This window comes from Solanum lycopersicum, chromosome 11, assembly GCF_036512215.1.
Source record: "Solanum lycopersicum chromosome 11, SLM_r2.1".
NCBI lineage: Eukaryota > Viridiplantae > Streptophyta > Magnoliopsida > Solanales > Solanaceae > Solanum > Solanum lycopersicum.
Window position 1 is genome coordinate 6,163,112 of NC_090810.1, and position 14,748 is coordinate 6,177,859.

Here is a 14,748-nt window from a genome sequence, read left to right on the forward strand (position 1 = left end):
GTTTGTGATTTTATTTCTCGTAGTATCTCAGACATCCATCTCAACATTCTTTTGTTTGATATTTTCATTTGTTAACCGAACAACATTTCATCTCATACAATTTAGTTGGTTTGAACCACCGTTTAATAAACCTTATCTTTAAGGTTGGGTTAGATTGTAATCTTAGCTTACGATTGGACTTGTGATATGAAATCATCATTTCAAGTCAATATTTAGGCATATGACTGGCGTCGTGATTTAAAATTATGAGATTCCAAATCGTGACTCCTCATTATATATATATATAACTCATCGGTGGCTCCTTAAACTTGCACAAAGTTTCATTTAGACACTTTAACTGGGTGATGTTCATTTTAAACCCCTCATGTAGGATCTCGTTGTGTCATTTTTACACTATTTTAACATCATCCAGAAATACAAAGTGTGTATATATAACACTTCAAAAATCTAAGACGTGTTCTAGAGCCTAACATAAGTGTCAAAAGGTTTAGACATTGTTTTAAGGTCTATTTTAATGAATATAAGTAATTTAGGTAGTCTAGAAACCAAAACGTCCATGACGTCCGGAAACTAGTTCAAGGAGGTACTAGCGTGCCTTACCCTATTTGACTAACTTTTAGGAGTCGTAAAATGATGAAAGTTGATAAAAGGGTGTTTAATATGTATTAGAGTTAGTTCGTAGTCGATACGTCCGGGCACGACTCTCCAAGGACCAACAAAGAGCCCTTGAGGAGGACCCTTGCTTTTTGGGGTCAAAGGACTACCCAAGGCAGTGTGTGCAGACGAATGTGATCGACAGAGCGTGTGTCAATCAACGGGGCGTCGATGGTCACTTAGCCAAAATCTTGGAAGGGTCATTTTGCACAGTCTCTGAACTTAGAGAAGGATGTGCAGCACGGAGGGAGCAGTGTCCGTCGTCTCACAGACGGACCGTCGATCGGGGTCTCGTCTGTGAGGGCCTAAGTTGTTGCACGTTTTTAAGTTGGGTTTCATTAATTAATTAAAGGGGTAGTTAATTAATTAGGGGTTAGGGAAGGTCTAATTAAGTTATTTAACCAACTATATAAAGTCCTAACCTAATTAGACTAACCTAAGCTCTCATTATTCACAAACTCAAACCTCTCTTTCTTCTCTTTTCTTTCTCTCTCTAGTGAAGAACTCCATTGAATACCAAGCTAGGGGAGGGTTTAAGGGATGCAAAGGGTCAAGTTTCTCCATCAATCTTCATCAATTAGTAAGGTACGTGATCTCTTTCACCTTTAAGACCTCTTTCCTCAAAGGCTTCCACCAAATTAATTTCAAAATTGGATTTTCATCCAATACGAAATTGATGTTGTGAATTGATTTGGTTATGATTTATTTTGGATATTATGAATAGATTAACATGTAATTTAACTCATTATGTTATATCTTGATGGATTAGTCTAGTTTGTAGAAGATGACTTTTACCTTTTAACCCTAGGTTGTGATCTTGATATGAATTGTGTAGTGTTGGTTCAATTGACTTGGTTATTGGTTGAGTTATGATGTTATTGTATCAATCATGATTCCTATCATGCTAGTTCTTGAGAAGTGATCTAGGTTATGAAGTAAGTTGTGAATTTGACGTAAGTATCTTGTCTTAAGCTATGAACTAGTGATGAATTGTGATGTAGTGATTCAATTAGCCTTTTTATCATGTTGGTTATTGTTTATGATGAAACTACACCCTAATTGGGTTGAGTTATGGGTTGATGGTAAGACCTTGAAGATGAATTATGAAGGAGACTTGGTAAGTCTTGTGATCCCTATCATTTACTTCAAATTATGGTTAATTGTGATTAAGTCATGATGTTGTATTGGATTATACCTTGTAGTAGGATTGATAGGGTGGTATGATGTTGAATTGAAATGTCTTGACTATGGTTTGTGAGGTGTTGGCTAAGATGTAAATGTTATAAGGATGGTGATGATTTGCTAATATGCCTTATTATGAAGTGATGTCAAAATGTGCTAACCTCACTTATATGAATTGTAATAAAAAGACTATACTCATGCATTTTATTGAGCTACGATGATGATTATACAAGGGATAGACCCTATGACTTACAAGCTATGATGATTAATAAAGACATTTCAAAAAAAGGACTTTAGCTTAGCACCGAGTTAACTAGAGTGGGGAGTGTCTCTTCCCATATAGAGAAGGTAAGATCACTAATGTACTCTTGATATTGGAGACTATAATGCATTTAGCATAAAGAGGGTCCCAACTATATCTCCTAGTTCTTGAACTATGTTGCCCCTTTAAGAATATTAGCTAGTGGATTCACGTAGTTGCTATGTTTATGTTTTGGTACTACCTTGGCAAGTAGTCCGCCTTCTTTCGGTATGGGGTATCATGACACCGCATTCCACATTACCTCATGTGGTCTATGTCGGTTAAGGCAAGATGTTCCCAAAAGGTAAAATGAATTAAAGGAATGGACTCTAACTAAGATAACTTAAGGGGTTTAGCTTATTCTAGGTAGGGTATGTGACTCTACCTAAACATTGTACTAATTAGTCTTGAGAAAAGTCTTAGGAGGATGTTCTTATGTATGTATATGATTATGATGGTACATGATATGTATATGATGAACTTGCACATTGTTGATACTATATGTTGATTAGTTCACTTATGAAGATGTGTTGGTTTACATTTTTAAAGTATGATGATATGTACTCTTAAATGTCATGCTATGTGAAGTGGGTTGTTGGTCATGATTCTTGTTAGGTTACTTGAATGAGTAAGGTTATTTGGCTTTGCTTGGTCATTGCACTTATTGACTTGATAGGGGTTCATGGGGAATTGTCTTGCTTTGGTTATGTTAAAATGCACTCTTATTCATGCTTGTTGAAGTTATAACTTGATGATTAGAATGGTCTTGATTATATGTGCACGTATGTTGATATGTTCATTAACTTGACTATGCTTTGTATTATTGGTCTTGTGATGTACATGCCTATGACTTAAGGAATATGTCTTTTTAATTGGTATAGTCTTCTTGAATGTGCATAAGGTTTTCAAAGGGTAAAATAACATATTTTCATGAAAGGTCCCCTTTTAACATGATTTGATAATATGTGTGCACATGGTCTCATACTTAGTACAAATGGTGTACTAATTTCATTTCTTCCTTTTTCCATTATTTTAGGTTTCGGTCGTTGAAGGGCTTTTGGAGACGATTTTGAAGAAGACTTGAAATTCTTAATTATCCAAGTTGGGTAAGTCCTCACTTTCCGAGGGCAATGTCACTATCAAGCTATGAAGTTGTTTTTAGTACGAAGACTCTTATGTTTCTTTACTTTTCATTTGGATACTAAACATTGTATGACCTATATGTGGTCTTATTATATTGATGTATGGGCTAGACCCAATTTGATATACTCTTATTAGATGGTCATGAGATGAGACGACTATTTGAGTCTATATTATATTCTATATATTTATGTGCAATAAAAGTAGAAGGGTTTATGTATACTCGATATATATCTATTATGTGTATGTAGAGGTCTATGTAAACCTCAATGTAGAGGTAATGAAAAGTTTTAAATTTTCTGCGCTTTTGACCTATGAATGTAATGATTTAAGCTAAGAGGATAGATTTAGTCCTCAAAGAGGACACCGACAGCGGTTACGTCTAAGGAGTGATCTCCGGATTTGACAGTATAATACACTTACCAATGACGTGTCAAAGTGACGAATTAAATAAAGACACATCTTATATATGTATCTAAACTAATGACTTTTAAGTAAAAAAGAAAAATAACCACTTACTTGATGACATGTGGCATTAGAACTCAAATAATAAATATTTTTTAAAAAGAAATTCAACACTTTTAATTTTCAAGAAACTCGCCCTTGTCTTCTTCACTCCCCCCCCCCCCCACCATCACCACCACCACCACCACCACCAACAACAACAACCCAGGCGTCCTCTCCACCCCCATTAAAGCGTCCATCCTCGTTACCCACACCCACCTCAACTTCAACCCGTTTTCACTATAATATCTTTTCAAGAAACACTTTAATTTCAAAAGAATTTAATTACATTTAAAAAATTAGTTTATAAAAGCACACTTTTTCCTTTTCTTTACTTCTAAAAAATCAGTTATAACTAACAATGGAAGAATTTTTTTTATTTTTTGTGTCTTTCTCATATGTGCAGAGGATTCAAATATGTGAACACGAAATAGAGTAATTATTTTGTGGCGCTGAATTTTAATTGTTGGATATAAAGAAACAAAATGAGAAGAAGATAATGGTTGTGGTGATTTTTAGATCTGAAAAATTAAAAATTATTTTGATTTAAATAAGATTAATGGCGATGTTGCAGGAACGTGGGTTGATGGTGTTTGGTGGATAAGATAATCACAAAGATTGAGGATGAAGATGAACAATGTTTTATTAAAAAAAAATTAGCCTGAAAAAAAGCTCCTCACACGCTGACTTTGAGTGTATTACACTCAACATGTCATGTCACCAAAAAGTGTCAACATGACACAACAAAATTCTATATGAGGGGTTTAAAATGAACATCGCCTAGTTGAGGTGTCTAAGTGAAATTTCGTGACAAGTTTAATCGATGGGTTAGACCACACACACACACACACACACACATATATATATATAGTTTTTGGACGACAGGGGCATCATGTCCCAAAAATATGACAGATGGTATTTGCATACCATTTACGATTGTTTGAAGGTATATTTTTCCTTTAATAAATGATGAGTCGATGAATAAGATTACGACAAGTGTATATTCTTTAGTATAAAGGTTATATATGATCCAGTTTTTGAATGATAGGGCACTTGCGTCCCAAAATTATGTCGGATGATATCTGCATACCATTTGCAATAATTCGAAGGTATATTTATCTTTTTCCAATTTAAAATTATTGTGATAATTGAATATGAAAGGGTATGTGTGACACCTTTTCCTAGTTTTTCGAGTCTACCTACCTCTACACTCGTTACATTCATTGTAATTAACTTATCACTCCTCTTAACTATGATATTTTAGCATATTCTCTTCACAAAATTGAATCATCTCAATTTCACAATTCTCAATCTTGTCCATTGTGAAGTTCACTCTTATGGTATCTCGTATAATTTCGTCTCTGATCTCATTACTAATAGTATTCCACACATCCATCTCAACATCCTCTTGTTTATTGAACCGAGCAATATTTTGTCTCATACCATATTGTTAGTTTGAACTACTACTTTATAAACCTTACCCTTAAGGTTGGGTTGGATTGTATCCTAGCTTACGTTTGGACATTGTTATGAAATCATCATTTCAAATCAATATTCACACATGTGATTAGTATATATATATATATATCCCTTTCAGGATTACTCGGTGGTTTGGGCTTGGGACTTCCATGTTGGAGGTCTTAGGTTGAAAACCACCTTGACAGCGAAAACAATGGACTTGCCTTGTAGGTCAAGTTCGTCACACCAGGCTTACCTAGTGCAGGTTACACACTTGACTCATACATTTATATTTTGTATTTTTCTTTTTTGAAAAAAAAGACTTGTCATTTAAAATTTGTAAAAAATAAGAAAAGAAAAAGAACACTTACACTCAACATGAAGAGATTTTTATGTATCATATAAAATTCTTTTTAGTATAATTAATTACTATTACCATTGTCGATAAGTGAGTTTTTATAATTGATGTGAATTTGAAAGATTTATGTATAAAAGAAACATGAAGTTATGCGATTTTTCAATGCAACGTCTCGATTATCTTCCTTCATATCAAACACATTCTAAAAGTATAAAAAAAAAATTGTAAAATCTTGTAATAGAACAAGTACATTTTTTTTATATATATATAAATAAAAGTAATGGATAATCTGAATTATATCAATACCAATAATATATACTAATAGAATTCAAATCTAATAAATTATATGTAGAAAGTATATTCAAATTGTGAATAATTTTAAATTGTTTTTTTGACTTAACATAATTTTAACTCCAACTTCAACTTTAAATCTTTCGAATAAAGTGAACTATATTTTATTTTAATGGTCACTCCAACTTCAAACTTTTAAAATCCCAAATAAAGTAAAAATTATATTTTTGGTTTCAATGGTCAAATACACATTTAATCCTAACTCTCCGCAGATATGCTAGATTTCCGTTAATTACTGCATATATATCACATTTCATTTGTAAATTTCTAATTATATTCGTGTGATTTTAAACTTAATCAATCAAAATTTGATTAAAAACTAATTAGCATTATCCAATTAGCGACAAAGATGAGTTGCATCTGATTCATTAGAGCAAAAATAAGAATTTACACACCTCTGTGCTATTTTATACGTCATTTTTTTAAGTTTTCACTTGCATTAAAAAACTTTACATTGAAATAATGTAACTTTATCTTTTTACTTTTATATAATGTTTTTTTAAGTCATTTATTAATAAATGACAAGATTAATTCACTACTATATCAAGAATACAATAAGCAAAATATGATAATTTAGACATAAAATTTATAAATGAAAAGTAATATGGTCCGGCTATTTATAGAAAGAGATGAAATATAAATAAGATCAGATGGAACGGAGAGAATAATAATTACTTCCTCCTTCCCATTTTATATATCACCTTTTTACTAAATAATGTAACTTTACCCTTGCACTCTTATTTAATTTTTTTAAAACTCAAGTTTCTAATCAATGAGTATGAATTGATTTATTTTGATTAATTAACTTAACCAATAAACATGAATCATTTACTTAGCTTTTTTAAGTTAGTCAAATGCATATTTTAAATCTAATAAATCATAAGGGTAAAAAATAAATAAAGAATTATATAGTAATTTATGAATTAAAATGAAATAAAAAATGACGTATAGAATGAGACGACACGGAGAAAAAGTGAGTTAAATGATCCAGTCAATTGTGAAAGCTTATTTATTCCGGCGAATGTCTTCTTCTTGTTCATTACGCCCATTTGCCACGAGTCATTTCTCTTTTGTGGCTATAAATATGGCCAATTTAGCACACATATACACACTACTCTATTTCTACAGAGCAAAGATGGATAATAATGGTGGTGGTTTTCATGGTTACCACACATTCCCTTCTACACCTGGTATGCTTAAGTGAAATTCTCTTTTGCTTTTACAAATTACACATTATATACTACATTCACATAGTGCTTCTTTGTTAATTTGGACTTCCACAATGTTATCTTTCATTATCTTCTTTGCAAATTCTGGTTCTTTCTTTCTTTGTTTCTCGCTCGGTGTTCAGGGCCCATTTGAGAATCACGCTTTCAACAAAAAAAAATTTCATACTCAAGGCTTGAACTCGAAATCTCTGATTAAAGACGAAGAAAACACTTTCACCAATGCACCAGGTGTTCAGGGCCTATTTGAGAATCACGCTTTCAATAAAATTTTCTTCATACTCAAGGCTTGAACTCGAAATCATGAAATTTCACCAACGCACCATAACTCATGTTTGGTTAACTTAAAAGACAAAATTAAGTAAGGGAAACAAGTGGCATGCATGCAATCTTTTAATTAACCTATAACTATCTCCGCTCTTCCCCTTTTCTACACGTGTGTTGTGCTCCACTAAAAATGTCAATATACTTTATCATTTGAATTTGATTTCAGATTGTTCTTGTGTTGTGGAAATTAAGCTACAGAGATGAGGATGGGAGTGCCTGTGCCTGTTCATCTTAACCAAGATTCTGAATGCACTATTCGGGAGCAAGACCGATTCATGCCAATAGCAAATGTGATCAGAATCATGCGTCGGATCCTTCCTCCCCATGCTAAGATATCTGATGACTCTAAACAGACCATCCAAGAATGTGTATCTGAGTTCATAAGCTTTGTAACTGGTGAAGCCAATGAGCGTTGCCAATGTGAGCAGCGCAAGACCATCACTGCTGAAGATGTGCTTTGGGCAATGAGCAGGCTTGGTTTTGATGATTACATTGAACCCTTGACTTTCTACTTGCATCGTTATCGTGAGATCGATGGTGGTGAGCATGGAACCTTGACAGAGGAGGAGTCTTTGATGTTGAAGCTTGACCCATCTTATGCAGGTTACTTTGTGTATCCACTGCCAATGGCCAACACTACTTATATTTCTCAGTGTGCTGTGGAAAGTGATGACTCTCTCTTTCTCTGCTGAAGGAATTGAGTGAGCTGTTGTTGAAATTTGAGTATGACTTGTTTATATTTTGATGCAAAATCCTTAAAACCAATCTACATCTTTGGGCCTTGTTCAATTTTCTGTAATGGATTACACAGTGCAGGAAGAACACTTAGCTAGGACAGTATTTTGGTCAAATCTATCAGAGAAAAAAAAACCATATCATTTGTTTGCCATCTAAAGTTTGTTGAAGCATAATACATCAAAATTATTCTTCCCAACATGCTTATGTACCCAAAAAGATTTGAGGAACAAACACGAGGAAGAAACAAAGTCATACAGTGCAAAAAGAAAACTGAAGCCAAGCACCTTCTCAATAAGGCGAACTTCACTATAACTGAGATAAGTTCTGGAGAACAAAGATGATACCACTGACTATTCTGATAGGATCGAGTGGAAGCTTTTGAAACTTCAACTCTCAATGCACTGTCTTTTAGACTCTTGATCATCTTTCTCTTCTTCCAGTTCAATATCAATGATTTTTTTCTCGTGATCATCGTTCCCTTCCGTATCTTCAATATCATTATCACCCTCACATCTTTTCCTCTGTGGAATCACTGCAAAGAATGAAGTTTTCCAGTCTCCTGTCTCCAAGTATTTCAGAAGTATCTCTACCACTTGATTGACTGTAAGGACCTTCACAAGAAAAATACATGTTAGACAGTGTTTTCACAATTTTCTACACAGACCGTACAGTAAACTGGCCACTAACAATTTATTGGCAAGAAAAGAGAATCTACTATTGACCATATTACCAGTATAACAACAAAAAATTGGAGAATTTAGACCTAACCTTTATCTGCCCTCTATTGGAAAACCCCGTGACTTGAGCATATTCGCTTTTAGTTCTTTGATTTGAAATATTTTGGTTTCAGAGTTTCTATACGATAAACAACTTTAAGGAAGCACATCTAGACTACTCAGCTCGACTCCACTGTGTCGGTTGAACACTTCAACTTACAAAATGATCATCTAGACATCTCCAATTATGTGTCACTTCGGCATTTGGTGTCCATGAGACACAATGAGGACGGGTTGAAATGTCTAGACGTGCATTCTCAAAGTAATATTTAAATGTCACTCGTCAGCTGAGGCTAAGATTAACCACAACTATCAGTTGATTAGCCAGCACTAGTTGTGCCAAAAGATATAAGATTCACTATACATGCATCTATCTGGTGGCTTCAAATTTCAATGATATACTACTGGATCAATCGTGTTGTTAAAATTAAAAACTTCTTTCCTGACAACATATATGCTCAAAATGATGAACCAAAACATTACTAGAAAGATAATGGTGCCACTAAATACATACAAGATAATAATAGGTCCAACATCTTTGTTATATTGATCAAGATTCAAGGTAATATTGAATTATTACCATAGAACTGAATAGCTTAAAGTGGTGCATATTGAAGGAAACACAAACAAGATTCTTTTGGCTTCAAGATAAACCTAAATAGCCAGAGTGTCTCAGACTAGTATGTACGTCCTATGATCTCCCAGTGCCTCTTGAATAATTCGATCCTGAACTCTCAGTTCTAGGAAATTTCAATTACTATGAAATACCAGCAACAATTGGAAACTGACCGTTTATACATGTTATTGCTAGTGATGTGTCTTGAACCTCAGAATGCATTCATATGTTAAGCATATCGATGTTTTAACTCTATGGAGACCCTAACCCTAGTACTCTAGAAAACTGTGAGTCAATAATCCAATCTGCTGTTTATTGACATCCTTTAACAAGAAAGGTCAAACACCCAACTATATATTATCTGGAAAAAAAGCATAGCACTTCATTGATGTCCTGCAGAAACATGGCAAAGCATTTAAAGGAAGTTCATTTAGCGAGTCATGAAACAGTCTGTAGATTTTCTTCCAGCATAGATAAAGGGAGCAGTCTCTTTAGTGTTCAGCTTCAAAACATATCGAGAGCCTTACTAGTCAGTGCTGTTTTTCAGGTGAATTAACTGAGGCACATCCTTAAATAATCTTCTTAACCAGCAAACACAATTGTCAAAAGGTTGCAAGCACTCAGATATTACCTCATTAACATAGTTTAAAATGCAGGGTCTGAAGGCAACATAGAGAAGTAGCTCAATGATTTATTGATTCACAATACTGAACATACCTGAGAACTAGACATCTTTAGGTAAGTTCCTATAGGGAGTTTTGCTGTTTGAATCCCTTGGTCTTCTGCTTTTTTCTTGGTTAGCCCTTTCCACCGATTCCTATCCACCAACCCACCAATGATATATATATGCTTTGGATCAAGGACGTCTAGCGTTGTTTCTGAGTCTGCAGTGAGATACACAAGGCGTTCCTTCTGATCTTCGAATGCCTCAATATATGGCCGGTTCTCTTTTTCAATTACCCACTTGTCAAAACCTGGTAGTCTTTGCAACTGAGCTTGCATTTCTCCTTGACAGCCAGTCAACCAGAGATGAGCAGGAGAACTACACCTTCCATTCACCGCATAACAGTACATGATCTGCCATAAGTCCAACAGCTTTAGCTTGTTCGCTTCGAACATGTAAGATAAAAGTGCATTTATAAAGCAGCAAGAAACAGGAAGAATTTATTCAAGTATTGTGCAACTGTCACAGAAACCCTATACAACCAAATCAACTAAAGGATATTGGAACAAAAACAGTGACTTTAGAGTTTAGGCTTCAACAATCTAGCATCGGGAGTGTTTTAGAGTAAAAAAATTCGACGAACTGAAACTTTAACTAAAAAAAAGAAGAAATAAACCTGTTGAACGAGGCTATGGAGCTCACTAGAATTCATGAGGTTATCAAACTCGAGATCAATAACTACATTTTGGCCATTTTCTTTAGCATTAGTGAGCCTCTGCATCTTCTTTCCTTTTTCATCAGAGCGTTGGTCCATTCTCTCTTTCCTTAAGCACTTCCTCGACTCTATCAACTGTTGTTTCTCCTCTTCGGTGGCGCTGGCCAGCTTCTCCTCCCATTCCTTACGCTTGCGCTCCCCTTCTCTCTTCTTCTGCTCTTTCAGCAATGCCTTTTTCTCCGCCTTTTTGACCTCGTATCGTTGCTGCTTCAACAGTTTCTTCTGCGCGTTCTTCGACAGTGGTGGACATGGCTGCTGCTGCTGCTGTTCGACTTCCACTACCACTTCTTCTTCATCTGCCATTGTTTTCCCTTCTTCCATTGCAGAAGAATGTTTTGCTCAACATTGGGGCTTTAGCACACAGGGAGGCTCTCAAACTTTGGGCCTCCACTGTTTCACTCCTGACCCGGCCCATTGTTTTTTTCTTTGGAAACTACTTGCATATTTTATTTTATTTTTAATAATATGACTAGTTTATGAAAAGACACAAATTATTATCTTTTACTAATTTGGTGAATATAAATGATATTTGATGAATATAAATAAGAGAGGAGGGAGTAATATCTTTTTGGTTTTTCATAAAAAAAAGTACTTCTCTTTTTGGCTATATATGAAAATGTTTAAAGCAATTTGATACGAAAAAAAGATAAAACTGATTATGTATGTTTCATAATTACTACTTTCAGTATGTTTGATTTTAGAACGAAATAAATGCATTAAAAATGTGTAATTGCACATAAGTGAAACCATATAATATTTGACATACAAGTAAAAATTGAAGTTAATATCTTAAAAGATCACTCAATTTTAGGAATTGATTTAGCAAAGTCATTAAAGTTTGTTGTGTATCAAAAAAATTATTCAACTTAGATTTTTATATCAATAAAAATTACTTAACTTTAGGAATTGATCTAACAAAATCATTAAAGTTTGTTGCGTATCAAGGAAATCACTCAACATAGATTTTTATATCAATAAAATCACTCAACTTAGACATTTGTGTTAGTAAAATCATTAAACAAAATTTATCATTATTTTTATTTTTTTCCATATAAAATAGACCCTACAAATAAATAAAATTAAGAAAACTAATTTAATTTTTTATGGGAATTTTTTGCATCGTTAAAGAAAAATTGTCAGTTATAACATATTTAGAAAGTTAATTGAGGTCACAATTTTAAATATTATTTTAGTACTCTTATTCTCTAATGAGTCCTAATTAGATTTGTGAATACAAATTTCATTGATAATTTATCTGTGCTAATTCTCAAAAAATACACTAGTGGACCAATAAATAGAACTCCTAATTATTATTATTTTATTTAATAATTAGCATATTAAGATAAAAGTATTTGTTTCACTAGAGAAGTTTTCCACAAAAAAAATAAATTAGTTTTCTTAATTTTATTTATTTGTAGGGTTTATTTTATATGAGACAAACAAAAACAATGATAAATTTTGTTTAATGATTATACTAACACAAATTTCTAAGTTGAGTGGTTTTATTGATATAAAAATCTAAGTTGAGTGATTTTTTTAATACCCAACAAACATTAATGACTTTGTTAAATCAATTCCTAAAGTTGAGATTTTATTGATATAAAAATCTAAGTTGAGTGATTCTTTTGATACAAAAAAAAAATGACTTTGCTAGATCAATTTCGAAAGTTGAGTGATATTTTAAGATATTAACTCGTAAAAATTGTCATAAGTTTTACACTGTTTCATAATTACGTGCGAGAATAACAACGGAGTGATGATATATTTACGGTCTATGAGCATGAAAATATAGTTGTGAATGATATTAGCAAAGAAATGACTCAAAATAACAATGTTGGTTCGTCTCATCGGTCATATAACTGAGAACTGCGAGTTAACTGTCAGAAGATTGTTCGTACCATGTAAAAGAATTATATTAAATACCAATACACTACAATTTATGTTCAATTAATATTTTTTATTCAATTAAAGTTTGATCAATTAAAGTATGATGAAATAGTTAATTAAGCAGAGGACAAATATCTTTTTAATAATTTTATAATTTCTTGTTTAGTTGATAAGATTAAATAAACAATTAGGATTATTTTAATAATTTACAATTTACGTGATTCTTGTGTTTATAAAAGAATATATAACACAAAAATTTTACATTGTATGTCCAAACAAAACTTTAATTTCATCTTATGATTTCATATTGTGATATCATATCAAAATTTCTACATCGCATGACCAAATGGTCCTTAAAGAATAAGAAATTAAAAGAAATGAAATAATGTCGATAATGATCCTATTCAATGGATTTTTTCTTTCGTGTTTAGTCCCCTTCATGTCTCTTACACTTGACTATTTATTAATCTTCTACTCTAGTTTTTTATTATGGGCACAGTTATTTGTAATTATGTCCATAGTAAAATAAAAATGCATTATGTCATGTCCAATCATCGCTTCAATTTTTTTCGGCCCACCTCTGCCTTTTCCAACTCTCGATATCGTTAATTCCTCACAACTCCTTACTGTCTCATCCACTGCAACTCATGTCACATACATAAATTATCCCAAATTCATTTCACTCGTCTTGCCCTTTTACCAAGAAAAACATACCATCATAAACTCTAGCTAGAATATTAACGAATAAAAAAAGTTAATCGCGTATAATACAAGCAAAAATAATTCTTAATTGTTCTTTCTATTCGTTTCAACAAACACACGCATTTGATTCATCTACTGATGATAAAGGTTCTATCCTCGCCATCAACCCTTAATAGAGTTAGTAGACTCAGATAAAAACTTTTCCGGTAACTATTGAAACAGAAAGCACTAAGGGGTCGTTTGGTAAAAAAATGAATAACGCATGAATCAGTAATGCAGGGATTAATAATGCATGAATTAGTAGTGCAGAGATTAGTAATGCATGGTTTATTTTTATCTAGTGTTTGGTTCATTGTTTCTAATCCCAACTTGTATTTGAAATCAAATTCTTTAAAAATATCTTTTCCAATTATACCTTTATATTATTATGTAATTGGGTCAAGGTAGATAATTATCGGGAAAATATTTATTTTATGACGTTCTAACTAGCTATGAGAAGAATAATTTTGTTGTCATGTTTTCAATTTTCTACTTGAATTATTTGAGGATAAATAATTTTCATCTTAATAAACTGATCACTAATAAAATGTCAATTTTAAATTTTAAAAAGATAAACCAACTACTTTTAAAATTATAAAAGACGGTCAACAATTGGAAAATTGAATAAACCATGTACATTCACACATAAAAAATTGCAAGTTATAATTTTAATATGTATGTAATTTTTTTAAATTGTTCAAAATACGAATAATTAGTGATATATTTAACTTTTAATTAGTAAATGTTAAATAACTCATATTTTAAATTTGTATTAAATATATTTAGTTACAAATAAGTCTCTCTAAATAATTTGTAAACTAATTTATTTAAATAATTTTACATGTATAAATATAAAGCATAAAATCAAGAAATTAAAACAAAAATTAAAAAGTTTTGAGGGATATTTTGTCTTTATGTGCTTATCCCATGGTATTATATCCTATGTATTACTAATACCTCCAAATGGAAGGTATTAGTAATACATCACATAATACCATACCATATATGATGTATTAACTAATCCATGGATTAGTTATACATAGGCTCACA

At 32.4% G+C, this 14,748-nt stretch overlaps 2 protein-coding genes and 1 long non-coding RNA gene across 3 annotated transcripts; 2 read left to right on the forward strand and 1 right to left on the reverse strand.

The window, feature by feature from the left end:
- The first annotated feature begins 1,107 nt into the window (after positions 1-1,107).
- Positions 1,108-3,467, forward strand: LOC138339699 (uncharacterized). The gene is made up of 2 exons (XR_011212544.1): positions 1,108-1,239; positions 3,174-3,467. It is a non-coding gene; the product is annotated as an uncharacterized lncRNA (long non-coding RNA).
- A 3,469-nt stretch (positions 3,468-6,936) lies between these two features.
- Positions 6,937-11,394, forward strand: LOC101252139 (nuclear transcription factor Y subunit B-4). The gene is made up of 2 exons (XM_004250514.5): positions 6,937-7,138; positions 7,694-11,394. Exons 1-2 carry the CDS (start codon positions 6,970-6,972, stop codon positions 8,191-8,193), a joined length of 669 nt encoding a protein of 222 aa, XP_004250562.3. The 5' UTR covers positions 6,937-6,969; the 3' UTR covers positions 8,194-11,394.
- On the reverse strand, positions 8,357-11,454 carry LOC101266686 (tRNA (guanine(9)-N1)-methyltransferase). The gene is made up of 3 exons (XM_004250252.5): positions 10,972-11,454; positions 10,349-10,708; positions 8,357-8,850 (listed from the first exon to the last, which is right to left on the reverse strand). The coding sequence occupies exons 1-3, from the start codon at positions 11,389-11,391 to the stop codon at positions 8,626-8,628; spliced, it is 1,005 nt and encodes a 334-aa protein (XP_004250300.2). The 5' UTR covers positions 11,392-11,454; the 3' UTR covers positions 8,357-8,625.
- Positions 11,455-14,748: the final 3,294 nt, after the last annotated feature.